The following is a 13,956-nucleotide window of genomic DNA, read 5'->3' as shown; positions in this document are numbered from 1 at the left end:
GAAGCTTTCAGACTGGACGGAAAAAGTATGCTAATAGGAAAAATCAGGGTAAAAGCGAAAAGGATTCAAAGAGGAGTTGATGAGGAAATGCGTTTGTGCTTTAATTGTTTCAGATGATGGCCTTTCTCCTGCGGAAAAAGACCTCACTCCTAAATGATCGAACCTTTCAGCTCATCCTCTCAATTGCTGGCACTGCGGAACTTGGCTTCAGATCCTCTGCTATCACCAACATCGGTATCTTCAAGCATGTCCTCTGTAACTTTGAGGTAAACTGGAAAATTACCTTTCCCAGTAGATGTAATGGCAAAATATAGTTGGAAATTCTGGAGATCCTTTTAAATGCGGCAGGTCATCTTCCATGATATTCATGTTGAATATGGGAAAATCCATGGAGGCTTTGACGTCTATGGCCTTGGTTTAGTCTAAAACCCTACCATGTATGGGCTGTGTGGTCTCAGGTAGGTCTCTTAACCTCTCTGATTCCCATTCGTTTCACTTACGAAAACACATATGGATGAGAGCAACGTGGAGATTTGAGAGCAAATACCTTCATGGGCACCATGCAGGTTTGTCCTAGTGCAGATTAAAGGGAAAAAAGACAGACCTGAGGTGCAAAGCTACATGATATGTCCTTTAACTCAAACATACGGGTAGTCTATGAGAGCATATGAAAGTTTATGACATCAAAGACTAGACTGTGTTTCTTTTATTATAAAAATAATATATTATTACTATAATATATTTTAAAATAAAGATTATTGAAGGGCGCTTCCTATTTTCAAGATTCAAAGAACTGTGATCAACAGTGAATGAATTCTTTTATGGTGTTTTCTATGTATAATTTATCATAATTGTCATGATGCTGTAGTGATTATTTTAAGTCCTGCCTTTTATCAGATAGGATAAATATTTAAGTAATTTTATTACAGACTCTTACAAACATTGTGAGGTTAAAGTAATCATTTATATTGTGGATAGTTCCTGATTTCGTATCCATTTTCCTATTGTTGGATTTTTAGATTATTCTTTTGCGTTATTCTTTTAAATAGATTTGGCTTCTTTTTTTTTAGCATACACTCTCCCACACATTTAGAAACAGAATAAATTATCACAGGTGACTATGAAGATAAATCTTTATAAACCATATTGGTTGCCGACAAACTTTGTCAAACTACCAATACCTAAGTATGATAGTGAAGAAAACAGCTTGTTAGAATTTTATTTTATATTCATTTCTGTAGTGGTACAACCCGTATCACTGGGAGATCAGTCCTGAGATTGTTGCAAGTGAAAGATTTTGAAATCTGAACTGAGCCAAAGGGTATGTGTTAAAGCAAAGGGCTAGTGAAAAAATTGTAATTCAGTTAGAAGCAATTCAGAATAGAAAGGTGAGGACAACACCTTGTCCATGTTGTCAAAATCTGAGGAAGATTCTTCTGATGCAGGATTTAGAAATTTATATTTGTATTGGAAAAGGGTAGGGAGAGAGAATGAACTGAGCATCTACATCAAGAAATTAGAGTGACAATAAAATAAACTCAGAGAAAGAAGAAAGGAAAATTAAGATGGGAACATAAACTAAATAATGTCCAGGCAGGTACGTGCCCAGTATATTTGACGACTAGAGGTCATCCGGGAGCTTGATGAAAATGGAGTGTATAGTCAGAAAGAAGCCAAGTAGAAATGTATTTGGAGTAGAGGGGATGCTTGAAGCTGGGGAAGTCAGTGGACTCTTTAATAATTAAGGAAAATGAAGAAACTGGAAGAGAAAGCTTCAGAACATGTGGTTTTATATTTTAAGATAGGAAAGACATAATTTTAAGGGAAGTAGCAATATAAAAATAATGTTGTTAGCTGCCACTGAATTGACCGCTCACTCATAATGATCCTATGCACTGTGGAATCAGACTAGTGTCATCCATAGGGTTTTCGCTGACCGATCTTTGGAAGAAGATTGCCAGGCCTTTATTTCTAGTCTATCTTTAAAAGTTCTGCTAAAACCTGTGTAATATCCTAGAAACACACACGCCTCCCCTGAGAGATGTGTGAGAGACTAAACTTTTGTTGGGTCATGTTCTTAAAGGAGACAACGAGTTTTCAAATTAGATAATATTAGGAGAAGGGGTAGGGTCCACCATAGCAGGCTAGAAGGAGTCAGTACAGGATGATGAGGGCATTGAGGGCTAAGGCTTCTGGTTTCCTGAAGTGATGGAAGGTCAGCTTGTTTTGGAGAGACAGGTGGCCACAAGGGTTTGCGGAGAGTAAGGTTTGATACATTATCCATTTAAGATGAAAACAACTCTAATGCAGTCATCTCAGTTCAATACAGGGACTATGTGGCACAGGATAGTAACCAAAGGATTTAGTTATCTCTTTCCTAAAATTCAGATACTTGATATACTGTAATTTCTGAAAGAAGCTAGGAAGATATTCAAATAAGTTATGGCAGCTTCTTTCTGTTCTAAAGTTCTGGAAAGGCAATATGAGGTGTACTTCTTTAGGATGACTACGGAGTACAGCCGGTCACACTGAGATTTTCGCCTTCACAGTTCACCCATTCCCAACACAGTTTTTTGCCCAATAAATGGCACATAGTTTGATCAATGAATGGCTGCTTTAATGAGTGGACATTGTTAGTGTATAGGGCTCTTAGAGTACCATTGATGAGCATGTTGTGCTGTCTTGCCTAGCTATGTCTACCCCAATGTAAGCACATCAGTCCAAAGCAGCTTTCTAAAGGGAGACAAAAGACTTATCTCTGCAGAGACATAGGTGGTGGATATATGTGTGTTTGGCCTTGGTTTACTTTGCATTCACTCTTTTTCAAAAAATTAAAAGATCCTCAATAAAGGCCTACTATATAATTTGTGTGCCCTGGGGATTTGAGAGTGATGGCCCTTCCGTCATGATCTTTTGATAAGGCTGTGTTCTTTGGCGTTCTAATATGTCCACTCTAAAGAAGACAATACTGGCCATGATTGGTCTAAGTAAAGAAGATATTCATCTTGTGAATCATTGCTCTGCAGGGTATGCCTGAGAGGGAGCACAACATGCGGGCTAGGAAGGAGTCTGATGGACTTCAGTTTAAACTCACCTTTGCCAGTGAAAAAAAATCATAGGATGCCGGATAAGTTGCTTAGTCTCTCGAAGCCTTATCAATGCATTAGTGAAAATGCTATGGTTTTTGGATTTTGTATTGTAACCTTTATCTTCATACCATCATTGACTTGATTTTAAAATGTGATTTGTTTCATTTGAGGCTATATAAGTGTACTCTTGCAACCCCATACTTCCTCCTTTTTATACTCTGGGCTTTATAAACTATCAGCATTTCTAACCACATGCTGGCATTGAATCCATTCCAACTCACAGCAACCCTGTAGGACAGTAGAGCTGTACCCTATGGGTTTCTGAGGCAGTAAATCCTTATGGGAGCAGAAAGCCTCATTTTCCTCCCAAGGAACGGCTGATGGATTTGAACTTCTGACCTTGTGGTGAGCAGCCAAACACATAACCCATTATGCATTTAGATATGAAAATTAATAAAATACTCTAAACAGGAAATGAGGTATGAATAAAGAAAGCACAGCATTAATGCTTCCTCAAAGAGATTGGCTAATGAAGGTGTTTTGTTTAATGAGTTTGAATGATGTGAATTATTGGCTTCACTGAGTCTCAATGCAACTTATGTACATGTGTGGTTCACAATTCTGCCGAAGGTAACTTGAGTTTAGTTTTAGGTTTTATACCTGGGGGTACCCCCCCACAAGATGGAATTTTTTTCAAAGTTATGTATTTAAATTTTTTACAAACCAACCTTATCACCTTCAAAGTACTCTCCATTACACTTACTATGTCTGTAAAATCTGCGATTCCATTCTTGGAAACATCTTTCAAACTCATCTGTGTGGACTGCGGACAGCACCTCCCTCGTTTTTTCTTCACTTCTCCCGCATTAGCATATCACTCTCCTTTCATGTCTCACTTCATTTGTGGAAACTGAAAGAAGTCACATGGACTGAGGTCACGTGAGTCAGGTGGGGCAAGAAAGGTGTGCTGGTTTTTGCCCCAAACTGGCACACTGATAGCTGCGTGCGTAGGTGCAAGCAGGCCTTTTATTGTCGTACACTGTTATGCACTCTTCCCAGAACTTCTCAAGAGAAAGCTTGATTAACAGTCTGACCTGGCGGAATGAACTCCAAATGCACTGTGAGTCTACATCTTTGTCTGTTAGGGAAGTTGATGGATGTCCAGGATGAGTTTTGCCATCAATCAATATTTCCCCTTTTCTGAAACAAGAAAACTACTTGTTCACTTCAGTTTTTCCCATAGTGCTGTCCTTGTAAGCTGTGTTCAACATCACAACGGTTTCTGCAGATTTTTCCTGAGCAGAAAACAAAATTTCACAGTCATACACTGTTCTATTAAATTGGCCATCACAAAAAAGGAGGTTTGAGTGAAGCTACTTTTATGAAAAAGTTCACTGTGACCAGAGAGAACCTTCACAGGCAACTCCACTGGCTGACTAATGAGAACAAGTTGCTCCATGCTCACCTTGCAGGGAAAATGAGTACTGTGAAAGCTTCGCCTAGTGGGGCTTTTTCCCATTGGGGAGGAGGGGCACCCCCTCATAGATGAGTGAAGATAAAAAAATGTTGTATTTACAGACTATTTGGTTTAGCTTGAAACTGCAAGCTTCTGATTTCAGTCCTCCCATTGCTGGTGGTCTCAGCCTTCACATTCTCATACCCTTTAAAGCGGGAGCACTGGTACTTGCTTTGTGGGACAGAGTAAGGATGAAACGCATTCGGTTGGCATACAATTTATGAAGACCTGAGAGTTTTTGGGTGCACATTTCCTTGATTGAAATTAGAGTCATAATCAGGCACTATAAATGAGCAAGAGATAAATGAGAGAGCAACAGTGTTTGAACAGTACTCATTTTCCCTGCAAGGTGAGCATGGAGCAACTTGTTCTCATTAGTCACCCAGTGGAGTTGCCTGTGAAGGTTCTCTCTGGTCACAGTGAACTTTTTCATAAAAGTAGCTTCACTCAAACCTCCTTTTTTGTGATGGGAAATGCATTCTGGACACCAGGAGAGCTCATGAGATGGCTCAGTTAAAAAGTCACATGGGTGATAAAAAGGGGTGAAGGCAAGCATCCTATTTCTTTCTGCTGCCTAGAAGTCCTTCTCTTTATAGGCATTTTGGAATCAGAGTATGTTTGTTCTGTCTTACAGCTCTGGATGAACACTGCCGACAATCTGGATCTTGCCCTCTTTTCCCACCTGGTTGAAATCTTCCAGTCACCAAGGTAGGCCGAGCTATGCAGAATAGGTATGAAAACAAAAGCTTTGTGTAGGATACAGAAATTGAGGAGGGGAAGAGGGGGAGGTAGTATTCCCATTGACTCATCAGCTTGAGCCCACCCCCACTTCCTAGGACACTCAGTCCTTGGGTGGGATCATGTCCCTTTTGGGGGCTCACATGTATAGGACTAGTTTGTTGAGGCTCTTAGACCTCTTGAGGGCTGGGAACTGTTGTTTTTGTTGTTGTTGTTAGGTGCCATCAAGCTGGTTCCAACCCACAGTGACCCTGTGTACAACATAAAGAAAAACTGCGCTGTCCTGCACAGTCCTCCCAATTGTTCCTATGCTTGAGATCCTTGTTGCAGCTCCTCTGTCAATCTGTCTGCTTGAGGTCCTTCCTTGAGGGCCTCCTTTCACTGCTCCTCTGCTTCACCAAGGATGGTGCCCTTCTCCAGGGACTTGTCTCTGCAGTCCACATACATGCAATGCAGCCTATCCATTCTTGTCTCTATTTGCCTAGACTTCTTCGTAGATGTGTTTATTTGAGGATGGGGTGGGGAGCAGACTGCAAAGAATATAAGAAAAAAGAAAATGTTATACAATTGATTGTAGTAATGATTGTACAATATTTCTTGATATGAATGAACTATTGAATTTATGATATTTGGATTATGTCCAACAAAACTGTTTTGGACATAATCCAAATATTGTAACTATGTATACATATCATATATATAAAACCTCAAAAATTAAATAAAACATTTGTTTGTCATTTTGGCAGTCTATGGTACTTTCATTATTCTTTTCCAGCTCTGCAATTCAAATGCATCCATTTTTCCTCAGTCTTCTCCATTTAAGGTCCAACTCTTACATGCTTCCGAGGTTATTAAAAATATCATGCTTCAAGTCAAGTGCACCATGGTCCCCAAAGTAATATCCTTGCTTTTTCAGTACTCCAAAGAGGAGATTTATCCAGTGCAACCCATCTGTGGATCTCTTGCTGGCTGCTTCCAAGAACATTGATTGTGGATCCAAACAATCCAAACACAAAATCCTTGACAACTTCAAAATTTTCTCCAGTTATCAGACTTATTAGTCCAGTTGTAAGGATATTTGGTCCTCTTTACCGTGAATTATAATCCAATCTGAAGGTCACAGTTCTGAACCTTCATCAGCAAGTGCTTCAATTCTACTCAGACTGGGATTCTGCTCATAAATGTGGCCACAAAAGTGGCCTCCCTGACCATTCTTCCTCTAATCCTCGACAGTCATTTTTTAAATTAGTCTGCGCTCTTTTGTTTACAAACCAATTTTTATCAATTCAATTCTGTCTCATAGCAACCATGAAGGACAGAGTGGAACTGTCCCATAGGGTTTTCTAAGAGGTAACTTCATGGGAGCAGATAACTAGATCTTTCTTCCCTGGAGTAGCTTGTCGGTTCCAACTGCAGATTGCTGATCTTTCCTTTTTCAACTATATACTGTGAGTTAAATGACAGACGACTACAGAACAGATTCGGTTTTTGTTCAGCAATCCAAGCACATTTTATTGTATGCCATTGATTGCAGTCACCACAATGTAATGGCCCTCTTGCCACTTCCTTCCCGTATTTCTGATTTCCATTTTTCCTTCTTTCCTATTCCTTTCTACCTTTTGATTTCATACGGTTCCTTGTTCTAATGAGTGTGTGCCTCCCTAGTGTTTTCATTCCCTGTCTATTGCTTGGCTGAAAAAGCATCAAGAGTTTGATTCTGCCTTTTTTGTATATTAGGTATGTGGAGTTCAGCAGAATGTAACATATAAATACTGAGAAAAAAATATTAGGCGCAAACTACTAAAAGTCACCGACCTTTGTCTCCACTTCGCACTTCTTTATCATCACCTGTACCTGCGTTTGTGTTGTTTTGTCTTGTTTTTGCCATGAGACTGACATTTGCCCTGGGAGCTGTTTTCTTTGCAGAGCACAATTTACTGGAAAATGGAATTGTGATTATCCTACAAAAAGGGATATAGATTCTTCAATTCTCTGCCTTTCCCCTTTGACTCTTGGCAAGGTGTGTTCATCCACTTTGTGGTTTGGGGGGACAGGAAGAGTGCACACACCCAGACAGGCTTGCGGAGGCCGAGGCTCCTGGCCATTGGGAAGTGCTCCACACTCACCTATGGGCCTGCTATCTTTGTTTGGAGTTTTCTGAGACCAGCATTAGTCTTCCCTGAGGCTCAAAATTTAAAAGTCAATAATTGGGGTTTGTCTTTGAAGACTATTTCCAGGGAAGGAAGTAAACTAGGAGGCTCTTTCTGAGCCTACTCTGGTCTTTGGCAGACACATATTCAATGGGTGTCTGATGGAATTTTGACAAGTTTCCAAATGAGGACTGGAGTTAAAGGGACATGGAACAAGTCTAGCCTGGAAAAGCTTTTTAGAAGAAACAAAGCAAAGTTTGTCATTTCCAGTAAAAAGTTTTCACTGTCTCTCTGCTGGGTTTACCAGGGAAGGACCCCGGAATGCTAAAGTTGCTCACCAAGCACAGCTTATCCCCAAGCTTATCTTCCTCTTCAACGAGCCAAGTCTCACCCCTTCCAAGATCCCCACAATCATTGCTATCCTGGGACACCAGCTGAGAAGCCACTTTAACCTCCAAGACTTTCTCAGGTACTGCACCAACCACCTTTGGGGAAGGGAAGGATTGAAAACCGCATTAGTAAGGGATGGTCCTCACCTCATATCTGATCACATTTAACCCGTTATCACTGCCCTTCAATGCAGTGGCAGATTCTGTCTTTGGAAATTTCTGTGGGTTTCTAATTAGGACTCAGTTGAAGAAAGTGGACATGGAAATGCCATACTCAAGACACATTGTTATAAGAGCTGTAAGAGCCTCTCAATAAATGATTAGGGGAAAAATGCAGTGGATGAAGTTTGCCCAGATGCAAGAATTTCCATTAACATAGTAATCTTTGTAAGGGCTGATGACCCAGTGACTACCTGAAAGATATTCCTCACAGGTACCACCTTTAGCCCTTTCAGTCCTCATTACTCTGGTATATTGATTTGACAGAACTAGAATTAGCAACACATTTGTTGAAGCCTGACAGATCTTAGGAGTCTCTAGCAATTATATAGTGATCAGAGAATTATATGATTCCAGTTAATCTCTTTATAGTTGATGTCACAATGGGGTTAAACTAGGCAGAAACCCCTGATAGAGCCCTGAAGATACATACTGAGTTGATAATTGAGTATGTGTTCTCTCCTTGTTGCATAAGGATCGCACTCTTTGTTGTGTATACCCTCAAGCCTGCAGCAGTGAATGAGAGGCAGATCTGCATGGAGCAAGTCGTGGACTTCCCCAAGGCTGGTGAGAAGCCCTTTCCCCGAAACCAATGTGAAGACATCAGTAACACTTACTGTGTCTCTAAGCAGCACTTCCTGCGAGGCCCCTTTGCAAGAGGGAGAGGCTTAAGCAAAGAGGAGAAGGCACCCATGGCTGAGTATTTACTTGTTTTATGATTATGATCAAAAATCAAGTAGAATTATGTATTTCAGCTTCAAACCCTTAAGTGGCTTACAAGGCTTCCAGGACAAAATCAATGGTCTTAGACCAGCACGGGTGTTCTCAGGCTTGAGTAGTCCCCGCCTACCTTCCTCACCTAATGCTCTCCCACTACCCACCTCCCTCGCTTCCCATGAGCTTCAACTGCTCTGAGCCACTTGAAAGTTCTAATGTACAGTAATCGGTCATCTTTCCTGCCTTTCCATAAACCGTGCCCTCCAAAGGAGCACCTGTCCTTTACCTTTCTACTTCACTCTGACTAGACACAGGCATTTCCTCCAGAAAGTCCCACCGAGTCCGCCAAGCTAGACGAAGCAACACTCTGTGCACCCTAAGTTCCTTTGGGTTTATCTTAGTACACAGAGTTGCAACTTTTCTTTTTTATTACATTTACTTTCTTTCTATTGAGCCCTTGATATCAGCTTCTTTTTCTGCTTCCCTTCCCCTTACCCCCTCGTGTCCCCTTGATAAATTATAAATTATTGTTATTTTAATATCTTATACTGACCTCTGTCTCCCTGCCCCTATGGTTTCTGTTGTGTATCTACCTGGAAGGGGGGTGAGTGATTGCTTTCCCCCTTCCCTCCTCTCCCCACCTTCCCCCTCTCCTTATTTCTTTAGGTGTCTTTCTACATCTTATCCAGCATCCCCACAGCGTAGGGAAGGGGAAAAGAAATAATTACAGACCACACTATCCAATTGCTACAATTGTGCTGCTCAAGACAGGAAGCACAATTTAGTCTTGTGTTGCCATTTAATTTTAATTAGATGAAGTTAAAATTTTAAATATTACATTACACCATCCACATATCAGGCACTCAGTAACCACATGCAGTTAGTGCCTACCATTTTAGAAAGTTCAAATATATAACATTTCTATCATTAAAAAATGCCTTTTCCTTGAACAGCACTGCCCAATTTAGATAAATCGTCTTCATGATTTCCTATTTCAAGTGAGAGTAAAAAGTAGAAATCATAATTCTAATTTTTAAAATGAGAGTGCTGAAGCTGAGCGTTGTTATGTTCTTAATAACAGGAGGCCAGAATCCAAATACTACACAGAAAGCTGATTCCACTTCACCAAGAAGTCCAGGATTAACAGCATATATCTCTGTCCTGGATGGTCCAAATGAGGGCATGAATGAATGATTAAGAGGCAGGCCAACCATGAACTTACTTAGTTTATCCTCTGTGTATGTTCTTCATTTGTAATAAGCATCTTATGTGAAAACATTTTTTATGTGTCCATTGAGGCCTTAACAACACGTCAGAAGGTACAGTTCTCCTGAATTGATACCTCTCAGGCTCTGTCTGTAGCGCACATTTAAATGTGCTGCTTACAACATCGTTCAGAGTCAGATGGGGCAAGAGGCTAATCTGGAGGCAATTTCGGAACAAAATCCAAGAGAGCATGGATCTTCACCTCTCTACTCCTAATGCCACACAAGTTGCATCCTGTGATCCTATAAAATTATTCTATGAATGATTGGTTTAACCTTGTAATGTTAGTATTCTGGGGAGGTTGAAGGCGTCCTCAAGACTTTTCTGAAGTTCTTTTTAAGCATTACATATTGTATCCTGGAATTGAATGCCAAAATTTGAATTCCATCCATTTCCCAATTCCTGGGTGAACTGTGTTTAGTGAGTAAGAAAATTTACTGTGGCAAATACTATGTCGCTTTACATCCGTTTTCTTTGAAATCTGAATTTTCTTTTTGTAGCTGGAAGCCAAACATCTGGAAAGACAATCTGGCTCAGAAACCAGTTGCTGGAGATGCTACTCAGTATAATATCTTCTTGCCACCTTCGTCTGTCCTCCGAGTAAGTAGCTCCAGGACGAGTGACTTGGCATGAGGTTGCCTCGCACAGGGCATAATAATAAAACCTTTCTTTACTGAAACAGCATCGCCCCGATGAGTGTCCTGCATAACACAGGAAGGAAAATTATATTCCCTCCACCCAGACCTTGCCCTAAGATATCCTGATGCAAATGTTAAATGGGCATGCGTACCTAGAAACACATTTGCTATCATTACAATAAACTCATTTTGTCACCATGGCTGTTATGTAACGGTTATTGTTTTGGCAGTTGTGACAATTACTGATTTTGATGTCCTAAACTTGGCAGCAAATAGAATAGAAAATGGTTAACCATTTCTATCTATCAAGGAAAAGGCTTGCCAAGTTCTATTGCTATTTACTGTTAGTAATTTAGTAATTTTTCCAAGTTAAAAAATAATTATATGCTTTCTACTAATTTTTAAAATAATATATAATCATAAGGCTGACTCCATGAACTCCCCCACTACCTGCCTGCTTCCCCTCCAACCTTGAAGTCATTCATTCTGCTCTTTGTTGAGCACCTGGTGCCAACCATAGTTTCCCCCTTTGGGATGCAATGCTGAGCAAAGCAGTCCAGATCTTTGCTTCCAGTGAGTTTACATTTCTAGAATTAAAACAGTAAAACTGGAAGGCACTTTGGAAATGAACAGTTTCAACCCCTTCTTTTAACATCTTTTTGAGGGGGAATATAGGATAGTGGTGAAGTACCTGGACTCTAGTACCTAAAAATGTTGGGTTCAAATCTCAGCTTTGTGATCCAAGTGATACTAAGAAGAGTCTATAAGGCCTTTCTGCCTCTGTTCAAGGAGCCTGGGTGGCACAGTGGTTGAGAGCTTGCGCCCAAATTTCAGCAGTTCAAATCCAGATATTTCATGAGAGAAAGCTGAGGTGGTCCTAACCTTATGAGTCAGTTCTACTCATATGAGTCAGTTCTACCCTATAGGACCAATATGTCAGAATTAAATTGATTGCAATGACCTTGATTTTGGGTTTGACATGCCTCTCTTCTACTGTTCTGTATGAAATCAAAATAGTACTCGCCACATATGGTTCTTGTGAAAATTAAATGAATTCATGTATGGATAGATAGTTCTAAGAATGATGCCTGTAATACTGTAAACATAAGCTACAATTGTCATTATTACCATCACATCACTGAGGAAAATGATCGAGCGAGCATAGCAGAGCTCTTGCAGAGTTTATCACCTAGTAAACCTCAGGTCCAGAACTAGAATAAAGAACAGTGCCTTGACTCTCGTCTAGTGCACCTCTCACTGCTCCCGTTTCCACTGGCCATCAACCACACCTTGACTGATGAGTTTGGCAGCTGATGTTCCAAACACTGCTTGACACATATAACCCCTCTGAGACTGGCTCTGTTACTAGGGCCAAGGGTCTTGCTGGATTTTTGGCCAGCCTCCCTTCTTACCAGTTGCCTCCAGCAAGCCTGTTTTCTCCAGATTCGTCGTTTAAAAATTCATATTTGAGAGTGGCATTTAATCATATTGTTGCCTAAACTGATAAAAATCCATAAATATTAGACTTCCATTTAATGTGTTTTGATCAGTGCCTTTAAAAGGGGAGGTAAATAATCATATTTGTGTTCTATATGACTTTTATAAGATAACAATTTGAACTATTCAGACAATTCTGACTTATATTGACCCTATAGGACAGAGTAGAACTACCCTGTGAGTTTCTGGGGCTGTAAAATTTTTAAAAAATACATAATTTTTGTATGTTTTCTTACTTTTCACTTCATATTAGTTATAGTTTGGACTTTGACTATTTTTAAAATAAAAAAAATTACTATGAAGCATAAATACAACTACAAAGCAACTATACCCTATATTGTAAATTGACTTTTATTTTTTTATGTTCTCCTTTTTAAAAAATCATTTTATTGTGGGCTCGTGCAACTCCTATCACAATCCATACATACATGCATTGCTTCAAGTACATTTATACATAGTTTGCCATCATCGTTTTTAAAGCATTTCCTTTCATCAGCTCCTCAGTAAATTGACTTTTAATGTATACTTGGAGCACAAAGCTTCATATTTCTCCTGCAGAGTGACTGGTTGGGTGAGCTGCTGATCTTGCAGTTAACAGCCCAACTCATATCCCATTTTTGCCACCAGAGCCCATTATAATTCAATTAGATGCATTTTTATTCATATGATTTGTAAAAGTATGAATATTATTAATGAAACAGTTATCAAGGGCCATGCATACTTTTCCATCTATTCATATATGGTTTCTAATTGCTTTGAAAGCTTTCTCTATTTTCTACCACCAAAACTAAAAAGCCAAACCCACTGCCATCAAGTTGGTTCCAACTCATAGTGATTCGGTAGGGTAGAGGAGAGCAGTGAAATTAGGGTTACAAGCCTATAAATCATAACAAGCTCAGATGGCCGCGTCTTTGTTCTGCCACAACAGGGCTCCTCATTTTCATGCTTCACCAGACACACTCACTGCCATCAAGTCAATTCTGACTCACAGTGACCCCATCAGGCAAGACTGTCAATCTTTAAAGAAACAGAAACCCTCATTTTCCTCCTATGAAGTAGCTAATGGATTCAAACTTGTGACCTTGCAGTTAGCAGCCCAATGAATAACCTGTTGTACCACCAGGACTCCTGCTTTGTACCAGTCATTTAAAAAACACATGTTTTTTTCATAGTAGTCTTACCTTCATTTCATCAATATTTTAAAATGTAATATGTACTTTGCTAAGTGGTCTCTAAATCTTCACCTTAACTTGCCTTTCCCAGATGTGCAGTTGGGTTAAGCATTATTTATATTTTCTGGAATGCCATTTGCCCCTGACCAGAGAGATAGTTTATTGTGTTCTCCCCACCAGGTCAAGGGACGAGACCTTTCTGAACCTGGGGCCAGACTGGTTTCTGCTTCTCATGCAGAGCCACGTGCATCCTAGCACCACTGTGTTGGGTCTAAAGTTACTGCTGCACTTTGTGTCAAATCCCACCCTCCGGGGCCGATTCAAGGAACAAATGTCTGCTGGATCCTGGGTAGAAAACAGTGCTGCGGGTGTGGATGTCATAATGGGTGAGTGTACCTTGTCTGGAGATTTGATACTGCTACATCCTAGGACGTGTGTGAACACCCAATCGCTCCCTGCTCAAGACCTTGGCAGGGTCACATGTGACCCAGACTCCAAGATTTACAACAGGATCAGTCTCTAACCGCACCACCGAGGACACATCTCCTCCCTCCAGTCACAGGGG

General features: G+C 40.2%; 1 protein-coding gene across 1 annotated transcript in view; it reads left to right on the top strand.

Moving 5' to 3' along the window:
- The window catches only part of WDFY4 (WDFY family member 4), a 404,997-nt gene that overhangs the window by 153,606 nt on the left and 237,435 nt on the right, over positions 1-13,956 (top strand). Inside the window, exons 23-28 of the mRNA XM_004716253.2 lie at positions 114-266; positions 5,240-5,313; positions 7,801-7,962; positions 8,577-8,668; positions 10,585-10,684; positions 13,572-13,777. Of these exons, the coding sequence (XP_004716310.1) occupies positions 114-266; positions 5,240-5,313; positions 7,801-7,962; positions 8,577-8,668; positions 10,585-10,684; positions 13,572-13,777 (787 nt within the window). The remainder of the gene's footprint in view (positions 1-113; positions 267-5,239; positions 5,314-7,800; positions 7,963-8,576; positions 8,669-10,584; positions 10,685-13,571; positions 13,778-13,956) is intronic.

This window comes from Echinops telfairi, unplaced genomic scaffold (assembly GCF_000313985.2).
Source record: "Echinops telfairi isolate 266 unplaced genomic scaffold, ASM31398v2 ScPeMD7_7465;HRSCAF=8503, whole genome shotgun sequence".
Taxonomy (NCBI): Eukaryota; Metazoa; Chordata; class Mammalia; order Afrosoricida; family Tenrecidae; genus Echinops; species Echinops telfairi.
Note: the sequence above shows the minus strand (reverse complement) of the source record. Positions and strands in the feature narration are given on the sequence as shown.